Source organism: Plectropomus leopardus, chromosome 17 (genome assembly GCF_008729295.1).
Source record: "Plectropomus leopardus isolate mb chromosome 17, YSFRI_Pleo_2.0, whole genome shotgun sequence".
NCBI classification, from domain to species: Eukaryota; Metazoa; Chordata; class Actinopteri; order Perciformes; family Serranidae; genus Plectropomus; species Plectropomus leopardus.
In genome coordinates, this window is record NC_056479.1 from 10905834 (window position 1) to 10930172 (window position 24339).

General features: G+C 40.5%; 1 protein-coding gene across 1 annotated transcript in view; it reads right to left on the reverse strand.

The window, feature by feature from the left end:
* Nucleotides 1-3202: 3202 nt before the first annotated feature.
* Nucleotides 3203-24339, reverse strand: part of mrc2 (mannose receptor, C type 2) — a 38099-nt gene continuing 16962 nt past the window's right edge. Inside the window, exons 8-29 of the mRNA XM_042504849.1 lie at nucleotides 21678-21832; nucleotides 21421-21525; nucleotides 16898-17013; nucleotides 16648-16796; nucleotides 14402-14619; nucleotides 13801-13943; nucleotides 13537-13633; nucleotides 13319-13448; nucleotides 13038-13070; nucleotides 12743-12909; nucleotides 12309-12477; nucleotides 12080-12222; nucleotides 10862-10970; nucleotides 10431-10597; nucleotides 10234-10342; nucleotides 9912-10150; nucleotides 9634-9796; nucleotides 9139-9288; nucleotides 8113-8226; nucleotides 7397-7576; nucleotides 7124-7147; nucleotides 3203-6018 (exon numbers count right to left, since the gene is read on the reverse strand). Of these exons, the coding sequence (XP_042360783.1) occupies nucleotides 5798-6018; nucleotides 7124-7147; nucleotides 7397-7576; nucleotides 8113-8226; nucleotides 9139-9288; nucleotides 9634-9796; nucleotides 9912-10150; nucleotides 10234-10342; nucleotides 10431-10597; nucleotides 10862-10970; nucleotides 12080-12222; nucleotides 12309-12477; nucleotides 12743-12909; nucleotides 13038-13070; nucleotides 13319-13448; nucleotides 13537-13633; nucleotides 13801-13943; nucleotides 14402-14619; nucleotides 16648-16796; nucleotides 16898-17013; nucleotides 21421-21525; nucleotides 21678-21832 (3101 nt within the window). The 3' untranslated portion in view covers nucleotides 3203-5797. The remainder of the gene's footprint in view (nucleotides 6019-7123; nucleotides 7148-7396; nucleotides 7577-8112; nucleotides 8227-9138; nucleotides 9289-9633; nucleotides 9797-9911; nucleotides 10151-10233; nucleotides 10343-10430; nucleotides 10598-10861; nucleotides 10971-12079; nucleotides 12223-12308; nucleotides 12478-12742; nucleotides 12910-13037; nucleotides 13071-13318; nucleotides 13449-13536; nucleotides 13634-13800; nucleotides 13944-14401; nucleotides 14620-16647; nucleotides 16797-16897; nucleotides 17014-21420; nucleotides 21526-21677; nucleotides 21833-24339) is intronic.

Sequence of the window (24339 nt, forward strand, 5' to 3'; positions counted from 1 at the left end):
GACAAGATAGGGTAAGTGATTTGGGTAAACTGGCCCTTTGAAACCCAGCACTGTAAAAAGAAGTGCAGAGGATGGACTTGTTTCCTGAGAATAAAGAATGAATAAGACTCAAGGCATTGTGTCGAGAGCGTAGACTTGCGCAATTGCAACTAAAGCAGTGAGAAGGACAATAATACAATGGCAAGTACCTAAAACACCTGGTGGTAAATCAATGTCCACCTCCATTACTGTTGCTTAACTGCATTTTGTTGCACCCTGGACGTTAATCAGCACGTATTGTTCTGTAAATGGGAATTAAATACAAGTGCCATGAGGTTATCAGCAAGAGTGGTTTGCTGATAAGCTGCAGTCATTCTCATAGATCCTATTTTGGCCCGGCAGCATTAAAATAAATTGATAATATGAGCCAACAGCAATTCTGAGGTCAGAGCAAGTTTTTTATTCTCAGCTTCTTTTCAAAAGAGCTGATTCCTCTGCTGGTGTACAGAGGGAAGAGTGCATGATCCTATTCCTTTCAAAACTTTGAATTCACTTTTTTCCTCTCCTCCTGTTTTCTCTCTCTCTCGCTCTCTGTGTCTTGCTCTCTGTCTCATTCCTCCATCGCCAGCCTAACAGCTGCTTCGTCTTTGGCCAGCCTCCAAATGGATGACTGAGGAGAGTGAATGGGTTTTTAATTTCACTTGTTAACGCCACTTTCTCTCTGGTTCTCCTCCCTCGACCTGCAGTGCCAACGCCGCCAGATAGGAAGAAAACTTGGAGTGGGAGGAGGGGGAATAAACAGCAGCAGCTTGTGAAAAACACAAGAGCCTGATATGAACATCAAACCTTCAAATTAAGAGGACATTGATTAGGCATGAGCTGAGCTGTTTGAAGAGTTTCATTCTCCTTTCTCTTTTCTTTTGTTGGTTAATTAATCATGAAGGGTTTCACTTGAGTATCTCAGAGGAGGCGAGGAGGAATGAAGCAGCGATATTGTTCTGTTACTCCCTGAGCAGAGACCTCCGCCACCGCCGCTGCCTGTCTTTAAACTCCAAAACCCCAGACAGGTGCATTCAAGATGCCTGAGGCAACATGGCTCCTGCTTTAGCTATAGCTGCTGTACATGTGCAAAGAGAAGCCCACAGGCCACCGTGAAATCCTCACCGTGATCCCACCCTTTTCACCTCACACTGACACATTTACGTTACCCATGTGACCTTTCAGTGAGCCATTACTGCATCATCGAATGAGGAAATAAAAAAGCCGAAAGCAACTGCTGCTGGTGGAGAATGCTAATAAATTCAAGTCATTAAAATAAAAAGTAGGCAGTGGAGCAGCTTCAAAGAAACATGTCAGGTGGATAGGTCAGGTCCCCCGATCTCAGAAGATGATGACAAAATTGTAGCACACACACATTATCAAATTGTATACAACATTTTAAATCGCTTCAACTGTTGCCAGGGAAACATTTCAATTAAATGTGCTCCTCGGATGTACTTTGGAGCGCACCCGAAATATTCAGGTAACTAGCAAGCTTTGTGATAAAGATCGAGAAAGACAAAAACATCAGTGCATTGCAGCCAAAGATAAATACAACATGACAAAGAATTTACAGGCTGTAGCTACAGCATACAAATCAGGTTAATGGTTCAAATGTTTAACACAACCAGAGCTGAAATCCAAAAGACAGAGAAATGGGCTGTTAAAGAGTAAGTTAAAGTTCCTAAGGGATAGTTTTCATACACTGGAGACACATTAAAAACGACAGACGGCAGGGTTGCGAAACTTATAAACATAACCCCTGGATGCTTTAAACTGAGTGCCTGCAGTGTGCTGCTGGATGAGTTGTGACATCCATCCTAAGTGAGATGGATTACAGAGAGCCGGTTTGATTTGAATAACAAGCAATTTACGGGGCTCAGATGTGATGCTGCAGAGGTGCAGGTCTCTGGCATGAAGAGGCCACAAGCTCCCATTTCACCGGGTGCTGGGTTTAAAACATCCACTTGTTTCTGTGCTGATCTGCCTGTTAGAGCACAGTCCAGCTGGGGATGGAGGTGGTAGAGCATGACTTGTAGCTGCTACTCTCGTTTTCTTTTTTTAAGACTGCGATGCCACACAGAAAACATATTTCTGTAGACACTTGCAGGGTGAACTATTTTATTATTCAAGCATATATTTAGTTAATTAAATTATTGATTATTAACACATAGGCCTACATAAAGGGAAAAAATGATAAAGATGAGCCACATGTTCATTACAATTAAAATTCATCTTTGCTCTGACAACAATCACAACATCTTATCAGGTAACATCACACAGTTCTATAGATATGATTGCAATCACCAGGAAACAGAATTCTATTGATCACAAAAAAACTGGTAGATATAATTAGGTTGTGTACGTCTTTAGAGATTGTAGAAAACGCACAATGACCTGTTCATTGAGAGACAAATGGTCAAGCGAGAATACAACATGAGCAGGATGTGTGGCACACAGCAGGCAAGGTGTGCCCTCGTGTGGAAAAACATCAACATTGCAGTCCACATTTTACACATCACTTCCTTAATTAATTTCCCAGCTCACTGACTTATAAAACTCAGAAGAGGAAAAGCTTACCACTAAGTTACAAACAAATTGGATAGTGCTCTGTTTCTCTTTGTGACATTTCATGAGAAATTGTTCCATGAGTTAATATCGGCGACAGAGGTGTGGACTCGTGTCACATGACTTTGACCCAGAGTCAAACTCCAGTCACAAATTTGTTGACTTCAAACTCAAAAATTAAAAAAAGACTTCTAACTTGATTTGAGCCTAAATACCAGTGACTTATGACTTCACTTTTACTTGAGCCTTTTGACTTGAAAATACTTAAAACCTTCCATCAAGCCAATTGGGAAAAAGAAAGTTTTCCTATATGAGATAAACTGGGACTTGACTCAGAACTTGTCGGTCCTTACTTGAGACTTGACTCTGGATTTGTCAGTCTTGGATTGGGTTTTGAGTCAGACCTTGTCAATCTTGAATTGGAACTTGACCCAGAATATCTCTGTCTTGACTGGAACTTGATTCGGACCTTGTCAGTCTAGTCTTGGGACTTGTCAGTCTTGGCTTGAGTCTTGACTTGGGACTTGTCTAGCTTGACTTGGGACTTCATTGCAAAGACTTAAGACTTGTTCCTTGCAAAACAAGGACTTAGTCCCAGCTCTGAATTAAGCCACAGATAACCGCGAAAGCAGAAGTTTTGAGAACATAGACTTTATTTATTTCATATAAAAATGACACAAAAGCTTTCAAAACAAAAATAAAAGTTGAACAGGTGCTTCAGCTAATCTTCACAGGGACAAGAGCCGGCCTGCCTCACACACCATCTCACTGGGAAAAACACAGAGGGTCGTCACACCTTCACATCACCACCTCGATCAGCTCACATCTACTGCAGACAAAAACAAACCTGTACAGTAAAAACCACCAGCAGAGGCCGGGGTAAGCCCAGGACAAACCACTGCACCCTTTACACTCTTCCTTCCTCTCTTCCTACGTCCTGACTCCTCCTCACACTCCTCCTTTTTACCCCTTTTCTCCTCTGTCTATTTTTTTAAAACTTTTTTTCACTCTTCTTTCTGACCCTTCATGTCCCTGAGCCCTGCTTCTCTGATTGGTTCCAGACGTGCCACTGAGCTCTTCTTGCCGACTCAACATTCCACAGCTGGAGACTGCACACACACACACACACACACACACACACACACACACACACACACACACACACACACACACCTCTTTTCTTACCCCCTCTCCTCCTCCCTTCCCCCTCTATCTTAGTCCAACTCACGGAGCAAAAAAAGCTGTTTTTTTTCACAGCAGCTCTGTGAGACACCAAAAAGCCTCCGACTGAATCGGCTCCAAAGCATTCCTTGCGAGCAGAAAGACAGAAATGCACTCAGCAGTGAGAGCTGAGGGGAAAAAAGAAAAAAGAAAAAAATGCAGTCATTCTGCTATACAAATGCGAAATCCTTAAATGACGTAGAAAAAATGGGAAGGAGATTTTCTTTTAGGAAATTCACTTTTAAAACATTCTTTGGGTCTCGTATATACAACCGTGTCATTCACTTGAGGGATGTTTTCCTTTGTGGGGCAATGAGAGGTTCAAGTGTTGGCAATCATCCCATAAAAGAAAGTTTCCAAATGTCTGTACCAGCCACATTTCAGTCAAAACACATAATGAAACCTGCATCATTAAAAAGACAAATAGAGAAAAACTCTATGAACTCCATAGTGAACACCATAATAATATCAAATTGCAAACCCCTTTTTCATGGTGCATACAAAGAGAATTACTGCCCTTAAAAATTGCTGAATCAGCACCAGATGGTGACATGAAGAGCCAAAAAAACAAAAGTTTGCTTTGGCTTAAGGAGGATGACTGAAGGCAAGTGGATGACTAAGACTGAATAAGGTCAAGATAAAATCAGAAAGTGCCAAAATGTGCCCGGAGCCCTGGAAGCTGAAAGTCTGATCATTTGATGACAACCATCAGTCTTGCAGTACCAAAAAGAATATGTAGTTGCATTTAAGACCAGGGGCGTGGTCTCACAAAACACCTTACATTTTCTCCTTAAATATGACACTTAAGGCTTAATTTCTCCTGAGCTGAGAGACTTCTTCAAAGATGTTGCACAGAATCCCTTAAAATATTTCCATATTTGCACTTGTGCTTGTGTAAGGTCTTTTGTGCAACAGTTTAAGTAACCTTAAGGGGTTCCTTATGTACAATACCAAGAAAAGGAGAAAACCTTAAAAACTTAAGTGAACATTTAAGGACCCTTAAAGAGAAGACTTGAGGGTGTTTGATGCAACTGAATTTCTTTTAAGGAAACCTTAACTTGAAATTTAAGGTCAAACTTAATTTAAGGTGTTTTGTGCAACCTTGCTAAGTATAGCAACTCAGTTGAATGTGCACAGTTGTAGTGTACTGTCCTCAGACGGTCGCCACTAGTAACGGTCCCTGTCACCCTCCACATATTCACATTTGGACTTCTTCCTCCTCTGCTCGTCCGACAGCTGGTGCTGACGTGTCAGATCAGTGAGGAGGAGAGAGGCACACTCACAAAAACCACACATGCATCATCAGTAACAGTTCTCTGCAGCTGCACAGATCCTGACAAGTCAATGGGAAGGACATGAACGCAATGAAATTACAAAAAAACACCTCAAGTACAGGTAAATACTGTCATGGCAATACAGAAAAAAAATCAAAGTGAATTTGGTCCTGAAGAAGACTGTGACTGTGTATTTAGAGGACAGAGATGAATTGTTTTTGTTAAGAGTCGATCTGTGGTTTGTTTTGCTTTTTAAGTCTTTCGATCAAAATGGGAGCAATAAAGGAAATATACACCAAGCAAAACTTTACATTGGCACCAGGGAAGACAGCGAGGAGTCATTTCATAAAACAGATTTATGTTGAACTTTTCCGGCTGCGATAAAAACTAAATTCCCAGTAGATCCATTTATGTCCTTCATGAACACTTGTGGGGTAAAGCTGTACATGTGGAAGGATCTGATTTGCCTGGAGAGAAATTGCTTGAACTGTTAAGTCTTGGCAAAAGAGGATTGAGAAGTCGGGGATTCAATTTGAAATTAAACATCTGCTGCGCTCTACACAGCCCTTCAGCACTTTAAAAATCTTTTTTTTTCTTTTTGGTTTCAAAAGAGTCAACAACAATAAAAAATGTGTATCTGAGTCAGCGCATAGAAATCAACCTCTCCTGTGTCAGGTCGGGTCCAGTCCTGCGTTTGGGTGGTCCGAGGCGCTCTGCTACTCTGCCTGCTCGTTCAGCTCCATGTCCGACACCAGGATGTTCTTCTCAATCTGCTCTGCCAGGTTGGAGTTGGTTCGGCTGTAGCGGGCCCCTTCATAGGACCCCCGGGACCCAACAGTTCGCCGGCGGTACAAGTAGATCACACCGACAACCAGTGCCACCAGCACCAGGGCCGTCACCAGAACAACAATTACTATGGGCAGGTGGTCGCTTTCCACTAGGGAAATGGATGCCAGGATCAGTACAAATAATTCACTACAAGTTACAACACAGATATTTTATTAAAGGGACAGTTCACCCCCAAATCAACATTACGTATTTTAGCTCTTACCTGTAGTGCTATTTATCAATCTAAATTGTTCTGGTGTGAGTTGTCCAGTGTTGGAGATATCCACCATAGAGATGTCTGCCTCCTCTCCAATATAATGGAACTAGATGGACTCTGTTTCTGGTGCTCAAAGCACCAAAAAAATACATCTGAAAAACTCAACAGCAACCTGTCTATCCAGAAATCATGACCCGGTTACTCAAGATTATCCACAGATCTTGTTGGGGGCAGTTTTATGTCGGAACTATTTTCTCTCTACCAAACTTCAACTGCCAAACATATGGACAAGAGGCTCATGCTCGTGACAGTGAGAGATGTAAACATTAATGGCGTCCTCCTCTAGCTGAGCTGTAATGTTAGCTAGCTCAGTGGTGCTAAGTGAGCTAGCAGTAGATGCAAGCTTCTGGCAGCAGAAGCTTGCCTAGGGCGCCAAATGTGCATTATGATGTCACAAAGTACTCTGACCCTCAACCACCAAATTATAATCAGTTCATTCTTGAGTCCAAGTGGATGTTTTTCAAATCTAAAGAAACTTCCTTAAGGCCTTGTATTATATTTACAAGAATGAGATGGACCCAGGGTCACGGTGACCTTGACCTTTGAGCACATAATTCCAATCAGTTCACTGTTAAGCCTAAGCGAATGTTTGTGCCAAATTTGAAAAATTTCCCTCAAGGCATTCTTTGTATCGTGTTCACAAGAATGAGACAGATGAGGTCACAGTAACCTTGACCTTTGACCTATGACGACCAAAATTAAACGTATTATTATTAATTTATTCGTGGGTCTTCAGTTTGAAGACATTCCCTCAAGGCATTCCTGAGATATTGCATTCACAAGAATGGGACGTACATACAGACGACCCAAAAACATACTGCCTCCGACCTCGGCTACCATCGTTGTAGTGGCATTAAAAAATATGTATTTTTGATTTGGGGGTGAACGGTTCTTTAAGTTTGAAGAGAATAAAATGGCAACAGATAAAAATACTTACATGTTACAGGCGAAGATTCAATAACTGCAAATGGAGGAAGGGACAGTTAGTAAAAATTGACTCTACTCATCCTCTACTTGATGATTTCTCAGGTTGTTTCACTGTGTCTTTAAACTTAGAAATATATATTATTCTATTGTTGTTTTATTATTTATTTTTGCTAACACTATAATCAATTGAAGGGTTTACACTTCTCTTTTGTATGTAAATCTCTTTGAACTGAGGTTCTGAGGATGATTTCCTTTTCGCTACAGTGGTCTTGTGTGTGCTTACTGCGAGGAAGTTTGCAGATGACTCCATGCGTGCGATTTCTGCAGGAGCCCGGCTTCCACAGACCACTGTTGCTCTGGATCCAGAAGCAGGAATTTGGAGACAGAACAGAGAAGGCGACATCATGCGCCTCCCAGTTGGTGTATGACATCTCTGTGTCCTCGCTCCACACTAGACCTCTACCTGCAGCAGGAGCACATGCACACACACACACTCAGAGGAGCTTCAAACACACTCAAGCAGAACCGTTTATTAATTTTATCTGAAGGAGAGCTAATTTGTCATGTCATGTTCTGTCCTACATTTCTGTTTAGTCATAGAGGTTTTAGATTCTGTTCCTCCCATTCGCTTACCGAGTGTATTTCAGGGTGTTTCACTCTAATTATCTAATTACACTAACAGATAATAAAGCAGCTTAAATGAATTAACTTTTCCAAGATAATGTACCTTGCTTTATCACATTTATTTGACACGAGGAGAGAAGAGAAGAGAAACAGTCTTAATTAGGTTTCCTTTACTTAAATTAATTCTTTCATGATTGTTAGATAAAAGAATTCATAATCAATCAGGTAAAACTTATTAAATAAGGAGTATTATCTGCAAGCAAAGTGAGATAATTTCACTACCATCAGCCTAAAATGAATAAACTTGGATTTTTTAAAATGAAAATCTGAAGGTTAATAAGTTTGCTGCAGTAGAGAGATGGAACGTTGCTGGACCTTTCACGCTGATGCCCAGCCAAGCTCCGTGCGCCTGCTCTGCATAGCTCTGGATGTGTTCCCATACAAATCCGTTCTCCGTTTCATCCAAGATAGAGAGAAGTTCAGCTCCCACTGGAAGAGAGAAAAAGAAAAAAATACAGACATAAGAGATGGAACAAAAAGAGAAATGGGAATTGATCGTGTTATGAGATTTAACAATGGTGCAGCCAGCTCAATGAAAAACACCTCTAAATTTAGAGATATTGATATATTTTGTCAATTATGTTTGCAGCAGAGAAGGTCAGAAGTGTTCCACTTAATTGACTTTCAGTTCAGTATCATAAGCTGGTCGGGTAGTAGGGATGCTTGATGTGGCAGAAATAATAACCAAGGTTGTTTTGGATAATATCAAAATATATAATTATTTAACATGGTTACTTTGTTGAACCATTTGTTGACATTTAAAATAACTTGTCTTTTTAACAGTGGATTTTGTTGAACTTTAAATATAATTCAACTAAAAAAAACATTAAAAAGCTAAATGTAACAAAAAGAGACAAATAAAAAAATATAAATCACACACACACAAATATTAAGTGTTTATTTATATATATATATATATAATAATAATAATAATTATTATTATTATTATTATTATTATTATTATAAAGATTATAGGCATTACTGATATTAAACAATATTTACTATATGTAATGCTTTTTGCCAAATCACCTTCTAGTCATTTTTTAGAAATTTAGTCATTATGAGTGTCTGAAAAAGTTGCTAAATCTAACAAGTAAGTTGCCAAGTTTGCATCACTAAGCGCACATCTGTAAAGAAAACGGGTGCATTTGATTTCTAACACGAGATAAAATGAGAGCATCCTTGCAAAACACAATGTGGCACAATATTTTTATCTCAATTATCATGTTTTTCATCATGATTGGAAGCCAAAATTAGGATTAAAAATAAAAGTCATCCAGCCCTAATGGGCAGCATAACAAGAGAATGCTGGAAGTGTGAAAGGAACTTTAGAAACTCTACCTTTTTTACAGGATGTGCGTGCATCCTGCTGCAGTCGAAGACTTTGCAGGTTGAAGGCGTAACAGTGGTTTCTGAAAGGGACCCACGCCCACTCTCCCAGAGAGTGTGGGCACTGGCCGGGGTAGATCCATTCGTGAAGCACTGGCTCCTCTGGCATTTTTAAAAAAAAGAAAAGAAAAACCATATTATTTACAATACTAAATGCTGACGTGTTTTCAGGGAAAATTGCTGATAAGGTTTTTTAGTCTTTTAGTGATTTGTTATGTGCATTTGTGCAACATGTTCATTAATATTTCTTAGGTTGACATCACAGACACGACAAAAAACAGAGTCTGCACATTAGACTATGTTCCCATAAGTATTTAATTAAATCACTATTCGAGCTTCATGTGTGGACTCGGTTTATTCGTCTCTTGCATGGCCTTTGTCTAACACCTAGCGTTTATTGTCTAGATGTGTGTAGTTTTGTGAACTTTTTATATTACACACACATACCCCCAATTTGACAGATAGCAGCCTCCATTTTAGCATCACAGGGAGTCACAGTCCACTGGCCAGTAGTGGTCATGTGACCACATCCTGCCGTCTGATGGGGCTCCCCATCTTTCCAGTTTGTATACGACACTTCTTCTTCACCCATCCAGGTGAAGCTCCGCCCCTTGATACATAAAAATATAAGTAATAATTCACTGCAATGTCCCCTTAGCTGGGGAAACACTCGTGTAACCCTGTTAATATTCTAATGAGATAACACTGTAAGTTAATAGGCTCACTCCATAATTGTAGAGACCGATCCAGGCCGGCCGGCGCAGGCTGTTGATCAGCAGTGTGAGGTACGCCTGCTGGTAGGGATCCCTCACTATGGCCAGAGTCCCATTCAGAGACTCACAGAGGTGCAGAGCGCCGGTCCAGTCCAAACGCTTCTCCAAAACCCGGTAAATCACTCCACCCAGCTCCACAGGCTGCGACAGGGAGGCAGGGATAAGAGCTGGAGCCGGAGGGATGCCTGAGTCTAAAGAAACAACAAAGTCATTTGTTTGTGGGGCATATATTCTACACTTTTAAAGCAGACACTGTTATTATTCAATATCACACCTTGTTGCCTCTGACAGATGAAGCCATTACTTTCCATCTCACAGGCTCGGGAGGCCCACATGCCCGTGTCCTTCTGTGGGTTCCCGTGAATCATCGCCACACAGTTTCCCTGAGAGGTGACAGTAAAATCATCAGAGCAGGAACACATCGAGGACTAAACCATGACACGTGTGCTGACATGTAAGCGCTGTGGGTACCGGGGTCCTGTTGTGGTGTGGTCCGCTGTTGTCGAGTGGCTCCCCAGGGGCCCAGTTAGTGTAGCTGAGCAGGCCGGCTTTGGGCCACTGGAAATGACCTTTAGAGTCTGAGGTCAGACCCACCCAAAGGTCAATGCTGGCATTGTGAAGCAGGGTGGTGACAAAGGCTGTGAGAAGGAGACTCAATTGCATCAGTACTCATGTTTGCATTATTTTTATTGTCATAAAATAACCTATCATACTTTATCATATACATTGTCAGATCATACTTTTTTAAAATTTTATGACCATAACTTTAAATATTAAAATAATTATAACTAAAAAATAAGAAATCTTCACTTATATAGAGAGGTAAGTTCATAAACTTTAGTTGAGTCCACCTCTGCGTCCCTGCTGTTAACTGGATACTGGCTGTACTCTGCTGTAATTACCTTGCTCCAAATGAGTGGACACCACTGCCAGAACACCTCCCTGCGTTTCACATTTCAACTTGGATGCAGACCATGTGACTCGGGGTGACTGATCAAATACTCTGAAACACTACAGAAACACCAAATGTCAATGCACACATAAAAAAAAAGAGTGCTCAGGATAGAAGCTTGACTCCCTGTATGGTACACTTATTTTAAGCATTCTGGAAATCCTGCATCATGTTAACAACATAATAGTTGCATTATGCTGAACTCCCGGGGCCAGATCCATAAACAATGTGCACGCACAAAAACCATAAGTACGCCTTTTCCTTCACATAAACTGCTATTTATAATGTAAGAATGTGCGGTAAGAATGTGTCCACCTCACACATATTTTAGAGTAGGCGTACATATTGTTTTAGCCGGCAGAGTTGATGGTATGATAAAAAGGGGATCAATTATAAATTGAGAGATAGATAAAACATTTTTAGAGTGTTTTACCAATTTCGTTGATTGTGTTATGTTTGCAGGCTGCACAGACTTCTCTAAAATGTCAAACAAAGGCACTATTATAAGGTTCCTTTTAAATTATTTCAACGTGATGAATTTGATCATTACTTTTATTTACATTCATCTTCCTGTTAGTGATCTTTGAATTTTATTTTTCTTTTAGTTTTCAACAGGAGTGCTCTGAATAAGTCTTTGATCATCCTCCTGACATTTAATAATAATGATGATTGACATTTTACTGCAATAATGGGGTGCCGAAATGTGATGAATTAGTGGTACAGACATTGAAAATATTCACAGCCGTGTGTAATGACAGCTGCTCTGGCACAGTTGGAAAACCGGGTTGAAGCGACATAGTCAGTGAAATTACACTTTCTTCACTATATTTGTCAGTGACAGGTCTAATAAGTGGTGGAGCTGGCACAACTACGCAAACGGATGTTTAAGGCCATTTCTACATTTACTACATATACTTTCATGTTATAACAGACTTAATATTTCTCTTTATAATATGAAAACATCTTGTTATAATGTGAAAATAACTTGTATAAACATGTAAAGTGCTATAATAACCGAGATTTATGAAATAGAATCAGGCGTACGCACAGCTTTAGAAATTTGAACAGAAAGCACATGCATATTTCTGCCTTTGTATGTACACACAGTTTTCATCTTGAATCTACACACAGTTTTATACATCTGACCCCTGGTGTGTTGTAGCTCTACCTTATGTTGATAGGAGGACCATCCGTCTGGACAGCCTGCGGGTGGGTGTGGGGGTGATGGAGTTGGAGGAATGGTGCCTGTGACATTCACTCTCTTACAAATGTAGGGCAGGTCAGAGTGGCACTTCCGATCAGCCCACTCCGCTGTTTGGAAATAGAAAACACAATCTCATGTCTGTGTACTGCATTAGATTTAGCCTCTTGAGGTCTCTAACTTCTGCTGTTCTCACCTTTGCTGGCGGTCAGGTGGACACATTTGCGATCACGGCTGAGCGGGTGCGGCCTCCCAAGAGCCCAGGACACATAATTGAGCACAGAGTGGTCAGACCAGCGGAAGCGGCCATCATTTTCATAGGTGTGAAGCCCCAGCCACCAATTATCACCCTCCACCTTTACCATCTGAAAGTGAGAGAAAAACTGTGAAACGGCATGTCGAGGCCACACAAACGTTTAACCAGGCAGAGCTTGTCTGTAGAAAAGGCTGCCATTCAAAATACAGACACAATAATTACACAGATCACACAGGTTGGTACTTGTTAGGTATTTCTGATGGATTTGCCCTCATGAGTTGGACTGCCTGCTAAACCAAAAGTGATTAATTGCATTTTTGGATTTAATCAACTCACACAAACAATGATGAAATTATTGATAAATGGTGCACTACCTCACGTAAAGTCTTGGCCAGGAAAGCCTCCTCAGCAGCTGAGTGGACGGAGGCCAGCGAAGAATCAAACCAAGAGCAAATCCTCTGGGCCTGGTCCCAAGTGGTGCGATGGTCAAAAAATTTATACTCAGCCTCCTGGAAACCAATCCATTCCGGGGAAGTGGCGCCTGACAGATGAGGGATGAGAGGAGAAGGCAAGAAAGTCATGAGACATAATCGGAGGGTTTGAAATAAGCCCTTAGGAGATCAGTTCAGTATTCTGAGGGAAGTTCAAAGCTAAGAAAACAAGACTGACCTTCAGTGACATCTGGTTCCTTCTCAACAGTACCTAAACACACACACACACACACACACACACACACACACACACACACACACACACACACACACACACACACGATAAAAGTGTATTCAAGCCATTCAAAATGTGATGAATGAAAAAGGGGAAGTAATCTTGAGAGACTTAAATCAGAGAGTGATGCTGTAGGTGGAAAGAGTGAAGACAAGATGTGCTACTGTACCAACACAGTGTAGGGCTTTCTAAATGGGCCCAAAAAAGGTTGAGTGTTGTAGTACCTCTGGGGATCTTGCAGATCCAATCTAACTCTGAGTCACAGTGCATGGCCAGCCAGGTCATCGTGCCCAAGTCTGCTGCAGCACATTGCCGGATGTTGTAGTAGTAGCGGCCAAAGTTCTGGTACGTGAACTGAGAGAAAAAAAACAAATTTTGCTTTCAGCATTTTTTTAAAATGCAGCATCTGTACACAGTTAGTCTTCACAGTAACTTTACTCACAGCCAGTCCATCACTCCACTTCCAGCTGCCATTATCCATCGGGTTCCTGCGGTTCAGTCCAATCCAGAACCAGTGCTGCTCATGTTCCTCTGACTCCCTGTGGGCAACGGCAACATCATCATCATCATCATCATCATCATCATCATTGTTGTCATCATCGCCATCGTCCTCGCCCTCCTCCTTATCATCATAATCATCATCATGTTCCTCATCCTCATCTTTGTCATGTTACATCTCATGTCACCTGGTCAGATGCACACCCACCCGAAGGCCTCATGGAGGACCTGCAGAACAAACTGCTCCTCTTCAGGGCTGGTGATACTCAGCAGGTTGGCCCCGTGACTCCGGCAGGACAGGTGAGCCTGCAGCCAGCTCAGCTTCTGCTCCAGATGTGAGGAATGAAACACCTGCACACAGGGGATAAAGGTGTGACTACAGTAAAAATGCAATTAGTATTAAGAATAATCTATGAAAATGGATATTTTCATATGTATGCAGAATCTTGAGGCAACAGGACAAAATTTTGGTATTGGAAGAATTCTGGTTTCCATTTGTAGTAGTAGTTGTTGAGTAGCATCGACCAATCACGTTTGAATGAGCTTTTCTTGCCTGTAGGGAAACAGCCCGTGTGGAGAGCAAAAGAGATGAAACACATTGGCCGAAATGCAATCTCAAAACCCAGCGCCTATCGTCTGATGAGGATTACGCTCTGCATTAGCTATTTTCTAATTTATCTGTATTCAAATGGAGAAACTGAAAAAAATCTACATCTACAACCTGATGCTTTCACACTTAAATGAGAAAAGGTTAAGGCCACAGTGTGAGTGAAACCAGCAGAGTAGCAAAGGTGTAAGACTGGCTGAACCTTGTAACAGTAGCGCAGGTTGCTGTTGCTCTTCCAGCCGTTGGGACAGGCACCACTGAGGCTCGGGGTGGGCTGAGGGACGGGGGGCTCGGGGCTCAGAGACGTGTCCTGGTTGTGACGGCAGATGAATTTCGCCTTGGATGACGCACACTCCCTCACCTCCCACAGACCTGTTGCGAATCCCGTCGCCATGGAAACGCAGCCGCCACTGACTTTGACTGAAATAGATACAGGGTGAAATGTAGGTGAGCGGAGAGAGAAAGAGGAAGACGCTACACTGATGAAATGTGTGGAAATAGAGGGATGATGCAGAGGGGGGGAAATGTGCGGAAAATGCGATTATACACGTTTTTATTAGACAGTTATAAGTGTTGGATGCTGCATTAAACTTTTATCAAAACAGGGGCAACGTTAACTGCAAACAGGGACTAGAAGTGTGCTAACTGTCAACAATTTAACTTTATTTGCAAAACCAAGAGATTTTGTTATCAAAGGTATCATCTCATGTAAAACCAACAATGTGATGCTCTTAAGCCCCTGTGGACGTGTTTACAGAGGCAAAACTTCCAAACCCCTCAGAAAAAGGTCTTAGAACACAAAAGTACCAACAAAAACCAAAAGAGCTGCGTGGCTAACCTCTTCTGTCTAATGAACCACACTGTTGTCTCTCTCAGCAGTTACACTGTGAGCAGAAATGTCTGACTCCCACGGAGAGGAGGGGAGACATCAACACCCTTCTCTTAGACGTCTGAATCTACACTCTAAACACTGTGTCACCCAAGGGCCTCAATAAGAAGAATGACATTTGCTCCTTTTTGTGACTCCTTAAAGCCAGTACTTGTCAGTTTGATTCTCTGTGAATTACTTGTCATCTGTCTATAAGCCAGACAATGGTCAGGGACATCCTAGTGAGTGTCTTCCTCTAAGAGAAACAAAAATAAGCATCATTCTACGGTTGTTAATCTGAGGTCCAAAGAAAAGCACTGCAGTTATGTGGCCCTTTGAGTGAACACTAAAGTTTATATTTTTATTCACTTTTGACTGAAGGAGTCGATGATCGAACCCACAACCCTCCAATTAGTGGACGACCTGCAAGCCACAGCCACCACCAAATAGCTGCCAATTAGTTTTGTAATCGATCAATTTATGGTTTCAGCTGTACTTGTAAATTTTCAGGTGGTTTGTGAGCAACATCTTAATTTGCAAAGCAACTAGTAACTAATGTCTTCAAGGACTTGTAGTGAAGTAAAAAGGACAATATTTCCCTCTGAAATGTAGCAGAGTAGAAGTAGAAAGTGGCGTGAGATCAAAATACTCAAATGACGTAAAAGAACCTAAAATGTGTACTTAAATACAGTGATTGAGTAAATGCCACCACTTACAATCACAGGCTTTGGAGCCTTAAAGAGATCAAATAGTGGTGTTGGGATTCAACTGTAATGAGTCGTTCTGCTACTACTGGGTCACAGATGCAACCTTGGGTGTTGAATTTATGAATATCATGTGAATAAATTACATGTTTGCACTGGAGATGTTATTATGTGACAAAAATCTACAGATAAAGTAAAAAAATGTCAGAGAGGTCCTTTAACCAGCCAAGTCCACAAGAGCAACAAAAAAAGTTGAGCTATAATCTGTGCTAAGGTCAGACGGTTCATATCTTTGGATCGATCTCTAAAGCCATAAGACTCACCCACAACTGTTTTTTGTTTTTTTGTATGTCGCAATGTCTGGTTTAGAAATTATGGAGAATCCAAAATCCATAATGGCCTGAATTTCTCAAGGAGTATTCTATCTTGTTTGCTCCCACATTCCTGTGGTTACCACAAGTTGGAGGACAAAACACGGTTTACATTTTCCTAAACAAACTGGTCTAATTCTGATGCATTAAATTTAAATCAAAACAAACCCCCGTTGGCTGGGTTTGACTGCTGCTGATCATTTTTGCAGATTGTCAGCTAATCAAAGCTGCGTTATAGCCAAATCAGGATATGAGGAGTTGCAAGTCTGTATTTTTGGCCCAAGAAAAACACCTGGGACCAATCCAGTTTCGTCTTTGTAGATTAAATCCAAAATTTTTCTGGCTCAGACTGGACCTCTTGCTGAAAATCTCCAGCTATAGAAGTGAACCCATCACAGCTACAGGAATAAATGAATCTGCAGTGTGTACAGAAGATACTGTAACAACCCAAATCTGGTCATTCTGCAAATCCCACTCATACAAACATGACATATTTAACTTGTACCTGGCTGGTCACGATTCCAGTTGGTGTAGGACACTTCATCCCCGCTGAGCCAGTGGAAAGACCCGGGGCTGCCCTGGTCATGGAGACCAATCCAGAAGGAATCACCAGAGCGACCAAACACCAGGCTGTTGGCGAACGCCTGCTCGAACCTTTAGATTCAACATGGACCTTTAGTAAGGCAGCACTGACAAAACACACTGTAATGTCTGTGTGTGTGTGTGTCATTGTATGTGTGTGTTACTGTGCGCACCGATTTGTGATGGTAACAAGGGCAGCTCCTTGGTCCTCACAGGACTTCCTGGCCTCATCAAAGGTAGACAGATCTTCTCCAACCCAGTAACAAGCTGGACTGTGCCACTTCCAGCCCTAAGAAGAGGGGAGTAGGATATAGAAATGAAATGAAAAAAACATTTTTAAAAAAATCTAAAATTACAGACTTGCGGTTATATGCCTCATTGTTGCAGTTTATATCCATGTCTGTCCAGCCTCATATCAAGACCTGAAGATAGACAATACTTCAAATGTTGCTGCAAAAAGTTAAATGCGGATGCCTCAAACATATCTTCAAGCAGGCAGCACAGAAGATCTATACAGTCATCACAGTTTTTATTAGATTAGATTAGTGTCACGAATTCAGTATCAGACCAAATTTCTCCCTTTCTGTTCCTGAGTTATAACGTTTAGTAATGGCCAGATGAGGTTTTTTTGCAGAACAGCAAGATGTCACACTGAAAACGACCTTTGAACTTTGGATACAAAATGTCAGCACTTCATCGTGTTGACCTATTAGATGATTGTGTGAGATCTTGTTATTATTAGTAAATAAACTTTTGAGTTATGGCCATAATTAGAAATGATTTCCTCATGTGTTCTTGAGATACCACATTTGTGAGAATGAGACAAACACAGGGTCACAGTGACCTTGATCTTTGACCACCAAAATCCAATCAGTTCATTGTCGATTTCAAGTGGATGATTCTGCCAAATTTGAAGAAATTCCCTAAAAGTGTTCTTGAGATATTACGAGGTCACAGTAGCCTTGGCCTGTGACCTTTGACCAACACATTTTAATCAGTTCTTGTTGAGTCCAAGTGGACATTTGTGCCAAATTTGAAGTTATTCCCTCAAGAGGTTTCTGAGATATCAACGTATGTATGTACAACCTGAAATCATAAAGCCTCTGGCTGTCGCCAACGCAGAGGCATAAAAATAAACAATTCAAAGAGTGTCTACAAGAATGTGCTACACTTTCAAATGGCTAATTTAATCATTTAAAATCTGAATCTGGATGTTCATCAAAAAACACATCGTGACAGAGAATTATGCAGATTGTTGGATGCCGTCTAAATCCCAGCAATACTGGTGCTCTGTGGATGAAAGGATGGTGCAAATTTCAAGTGAGTCAGGCACTTAAATTGGTCATGTTTCAGTGGCACTGCCTACCCAGGCAAAGTTTAGGAACTAAGGCAATTTACAGGCCAACAAAAAATTGGAACAGTTACAGGAAAATGGAGAATCATATAACACAAAACTCTTTTGGGCATTGGGGTATTCTGGATATGTGAAAGAAATGTGTTTGACCAAGAAGTTCAGGAAAAAACTCACAGACAGACAAGTAAACAAGACCTAAAACATATCCTCCTCTGCACACACAAAACATAAATAGTGTCTCTCAAAAACAATTTGAGTGCCATTTCAACAGTCAAAACAGAATTGAGTCCACTTCCACCAGTCAGCTGTATAAAGCAGAATAAAAAGACCATGTCCTGACACGCAGAAATAACTGCTCTCTGGCCTCAGTCCCTCCTGACAGCCCTTGTAGGCCGACTGTAGTTGCAGACGTGTACAGATGCAGAGCGAGCCAACACGCAGAAGGTCATGAGGGGTGAGGTTTTGCAAAAGAACGATGGTGAGAGACAGTTCGTATACAGCTTTGTGTGAATAAGCCCAACCTCGGGCTTTTTGCACAGCCACTTTTGGCATCCAGACAAAAACCTCAAAGATTACAGCTGCTGGAGAGGTTTGATCTGCTGAAACTCACATCTCCTAAACACTCCTTCCAATCCCCCCTTTCCTGTATTACACCATTGTCGACTTATAGCATGTTCTCAGCAACATGTCTTGAGAAGTATTTTAAGTAGAATCAACCAGTAATGCTATGAAACACCACACCTGATCTATGCCGTATGTCCATTGTCAATTCATTTTTTTTGTCTCTCTAATAAATGACACAGATGCTGAACAATCCAAAAATTATATTCAGGTCCTAAATCATTTGAAAACAAGCAATATATCAAATTTTTGTTGGTGAAAGTATTTCCACTATTTTGACTTTATCACACAAACCCGTGAAAAATGTTCTTAGGAGAGCCAAATACTTTTAAACAGTGTTAAAACAGCAGTGTCTTACTTATGTAAAATGCATAACTAAAAATGAGCCTTTTATAACATTTACTCTCCTCTTATAGGGGCAGAGAAAACAAGCCGCAAATGCAACATTGACATATCACCTTTAAAAGTTGATTTGACGAACTTGTTGGCAAACATTTACAGCTTTACATTCAGCCGTTACCTAGCAACATCATCATTCAGCCCTGTTTTTGGTCTCAACCAACTCCTGAGGGAAACATCTCTCTCTTTAGCTGATAAATGTTCCACTATGTTCACCAGCCAGTCTCTAACTGTGTCTGTCTGCTGTTTGGTGCTGAGCAGGCTGTGTACAGTGGCTTTTTCGCTGAAAACAGCTGCCTGCTGTGGCCAAAAACAACACTGTGAGAGTGATGAGAGTGAACCAACACTGTTATGGTTGGGCAGCTAAACAAACAGCTCAAACTCACTGTGAAAGCTTATTAAAGCCAATGAAAAAGATGCAGATTCAGATGATAATTCTCTGTTAATTACTTGAAGTTAAGGGAAGTTGAAATAGCAATTTGAAATTACATATATATGCATGTATAGATAAAATAATAGAAATTATTTAAAAAATTAATTCCTGTATGCAATAATTCATTTTAATTCTGTAAAACCAAAATACAAATGTGTAATTACTTTGGGTAAAATATTCCTCTTTTCACAACATTCTGCAACAAGATAAACTTTTATGGTGACTTAAATAATAATCCAAATAATCCCATAATATAATTAGCACAGTAACTATGGTTACACTACTTCTGTAAAATGTTAGCAAAATATATTTGTATAATGACTTCAAAGCATGTTAAACTACTCTCAAATAATAATATTCTGGGAACATAAAAATAAAAACAAAAAAACGTTACCCCGAAGAACATTTTGGAAACTAAATGAAGCCTTCCCGCTCAAAACATAACCAAGACATTGCATCGTAACATTCTCAGAACATTTTTAGAATCAAACATTTCTAGCTAAGGAGGTGCATTTGGATAAAATCAGGGTCTGTGTCTTTAAAAAAAATTCACTAAACAGAAAGACCTCATATTTTCAATAATTGTGTGGGCCCCCTGATGACTGAGGGGCCCTTAGCAGCTGCCTCCGCCGCAGGCCACTTCTGACACCAGACATCAGTGTTGTGTCATCTCTTTGTTTATTCATACATGAGGCTGCTGAGCTATGCTGAAAAAGAAATCTTCCAAAGTATAAATCAGAAAAATGCAACCAGTTAGTGAGTAAAATGACAGTATTACAGTGACGAGCAATCAGTTTCATTTTTTGAGTAATGACCCCAGCGCTGGATGGGGATCATGTGGTGTAATGTTGCTGAAGCGGTCAGCTGGCTTTCTGTCGCTGTTGTTTCACATGTTGCGTGAAGTTAGCTCATCTGCTGGAGGCAAACCGCACCACAGCAGGGCCCTGCAGCATGTGCCATGCCAAATGACCCCCGTCACATTACCACCCATGATGCCTCGCTCCCCAGGGAGACGGGTAGAGATTCATCTCACCAAACAGACCATAGAAAGATCTCTGTTGGATGGTACAGCTGAGAAACAGCACGACTCGTCAGATCGCTTACACCATAAATCAACGCCTGGCAAAAAAAAGCGCACAAAAGATACACAAACACACTATGATTATCCTCTCTGTCACACATGAAACCCGACACTGTCCACTTGGCAGTGATGGTCAGGTAGGGGCAAGTCAGGTATGAGAGGCTTTTTACCATCTCATATGGAGAGAATTATGATCTGGGAAATCAGACACAGATGAAGATGGATCCTCCAGATGGGGTTGAATTCACCACGTGGGTACAAGAAGTAGGGGTATTTTTTTTTTGTATGCACTGAACACACTTGTTGAATGAAGATGCAAACAACATGTCCAAATTTGCATGTCTTAAAGAATATAATCTTTTGTGTGTTTTGTTTTTTGGGCCATGGGAAAGTACAGTTTGTGTTCAGCCAAAGGAAGAGTGCCCAGTTTGTCTGTTCTGGCTTTATAAAGGAGTGATTTATGTTACACTTACAGACTGGGAGTGGACGAGTGGGCCAAAGGGTGGAAGGGTGATAGATAAAGGAGGGTGCTGGGAGAAGGAGTCAAAGGTGGAAAAAAATGGCTGAAATACTTAGAATAATGATTATGCCCTCAGCAACACTGCAGTCTGTCTGCAGCTGGAATGAGAGCACAGAAATGCTGCAAGACATCTGAATAGAGTCTTTGTGGACTGAAACTGAGACATGGAGAAGCTAAAAAAAAGTATCTAGTCCAACAAAAAAAAAAACCAACCCAGTAATCTTGCATAAACAGTGCACATCAAGGAGAAATTGAAGTATGTGGCAGTTAAGACAAAAAGTGTTATACTTGTTTGCAGTCCTGGTGCTGTGGCTTCCCATCACTCTTTGTTCCCGGTTTCTTACAGATGGAGGCCAGAGTCATATTACAAGGGCTGTCATCCCAGCGGCCCTCCTGCACACGTAAGCAAGACACAAACAGAGAGCAAGAACACAGCTGTTAGATATATTCTCATGGAGGAGACTTGCTGACAGTGAGAGTACTTTGAGGTGATTAAGGCCCCAGACTCTGGGGGTCAGTGCGAGGGTGAAGGAAGGGTCACTCACAGCTCCCCACATGGAGACGCAATCTTCCAGGGTGTTGCGGAAGTTGTTGGGTTCAAAGGGGTGCCAGTGGGTGAAGATGACGGGCGTGTGGTCAGTCCATTGGAAGTCCATTTGCATATCAGTGTCATGGAGACCGATCCAAAGCTGGTCAATGTCTGACACAGGCAGGAAAGGAAGAAGTATTCTGATTTAAAGTAAAAGTAGCAAAACTACACTGTTTAAACACTGCTTTAAAAGAAAAAGCTCTGCATTCAAAATGTTGCTGAAGTACAAAAGTATTAGCATCAAAATATAACCCAAAGGAATACTTCACCCCCCAAATTATGTTCCAATTATGTTTCAGATACTAACCCTATGTTATGTTGAATTTGTGAATTTGTTTTACGCATGCCTCAACAGTGAACAAAGAATCCAAAAACCGAGAACATGCTGGTGTTTTAACACTTTGAAATTCCTTTTAAATAATGTGGAAAATTGCTGGACCAAATTAATTTTTTACTAGTAATCAACTTAAAAATGTGTTCATAATTATGGTAACAGTCCATTACACTTTAAAATTCCCTTTGAATAATAAGAATATGCCTTCCTTGTATGAAAAGTGATCTAAATAAAGTTTATTATTTATAATAAACTGTATATATTATAATTAAAAATGTGCATTCATAAATATGGTTATTAAATACTTAATTACCAGAATTATGAGCATAAGTTCATAGTTTAAGTTGATAACCCACACAAGTTAATTTGTAATAAGTTTTCCACATTATCTCAAAGAAATTGTTATGTCAAAGTATTATGTCATCATATTTATGAACACATGTGTTAAGTTTATTACTCATAAAGTTGTTCCAACTTATACCTTTTCGCATTATTTAAAAATGAATTTTAAAGTGTTATGGGTTATCCTTGATTAACCAAAGTAAAACAATAACACTAACAAACTACAGATTGAGGCAGAGGTAGACCAGCAGCTCCCATGCTCAGCGAGGTACAATTACTGGCTTTGAGGAGCATATAGATAATATTCAGCTTTAGTTCAGTCCCCTGTTAGAAAGGACTGTCTGTCTGTTAAGTACTACTACTACTACTACTACTACATAAATGAGACATGAATAATACTAGGGCTGCCCCTGAAAGTCTATGATTCAAGTCTCAACTCAGTTGTTTGAGACTCTTCAAGTGAGCAGTCTAGGGTTATTTTTTTTCTTTTCAGTGTGCAGTGCACTTCTGGGGATGTTTCAGTCGCCAGATGTATCTCAGTTTCACGCTGCTCTCTGGTACAGGAAGCTGCTGACCCAGACACACAATGAGTCTGAGTGAGACAGAGGCAGCTGCATGGAGGATGAGAGGCTTTAATGGTCAGGCCCAGAGATAAAGTCAGTTTCTGCCTTCTGCTCAGAAATGGTGAATTTATAGCTCACAGTAACTTAATATGACACAGTCTTGGCTTGTTTACTATATTATGTAAAGGTCACTGTCACCTAAAACATCCTGCCGAACCCCGATCAAACTCCTGAGTTGTATATGAAAAAAAGGAATGAATAGCTGAATATTTGTATTGAACATCCAAATCCAAGTCAACTGACATAATTCTGAGTTTGCCAACATTTAACTGCATGAGTTGAGTGAGAGTTTGTAAACAGATGTTTTGATATACTTTTGCTGTTGGTAAATGCAGCCCTCTTTTGCTTCAGTTATTTTCTTCGTTTTTGGATTCTTTGTTCGTTGTGGAGGCATGCAAGAAAAACTACGTTTTCTTCATGAATTCAAGGTAACACAGGATGAGTAATTGATACACAAATGGTTATTTGGAAGGTGAAGTATTCCTTTAAAGTACAAAAAGTACACATTATGCAGAATGTGTTTGACTTCTGTGTATAATTTTAATGCTGCAGCTGGTGAAGGTGGAGCATATTTTAACGACTTTATATACTGGGTAGATTAACCTATAGTGATACCTCATCACTTATTAGTTGAGTTATATTTTGTGTAAACAATCTAAATCTGCAAGTAAGTAAAACTGTTTAAACTGTAGATTAATATTTCACCCTCAAGTACCTTAAAATTGTACTTAAGTACAGTATTTGAGTAAATGTACTTGGTTACTTTCCACCACAGGACCATGAACAGAGATAAATGGTTAGGTTATAGAATTATTAGGGGATCACAGAAACAGGGTCAACATCAGGAATAAGGTTCCAACTATGACCATATTATGACACTGACAAACTTTTCCATGAGGTTCAATAACTACATTGGAGCAGTTCCATGACCTAAAAATTTGATTCCTCTTTTCATGTGCTGTTTTCCAGATCAGGGATGAACTGCCTAGTTTCCACTATATTTGAGCTTCCAGAGATGTGAGCATAAAATGTAGGAAAACAGCTGGAAAGTACCATTTAATGTTCATATTTGACTTCTTTTAACAGAAATATTTACTTTTTAGCTGAAAATACTTTCCAAATGTATCAGAAAACTTTTACATTTTTTTCAGGTTCCCCACTGAGGAAGGCATAGCTAAAACATCAGAGCACTCTGCTCCCCTGTGCTTAAAATAGAGATGAAGAATAGAAGTTAAAGAGCGTCTGATAGATTTGAGTGTGTGAACTCTTTGTGAACCCATTGGACTTCAACATCAGTTACACGCACTCCTGTTCTCTTT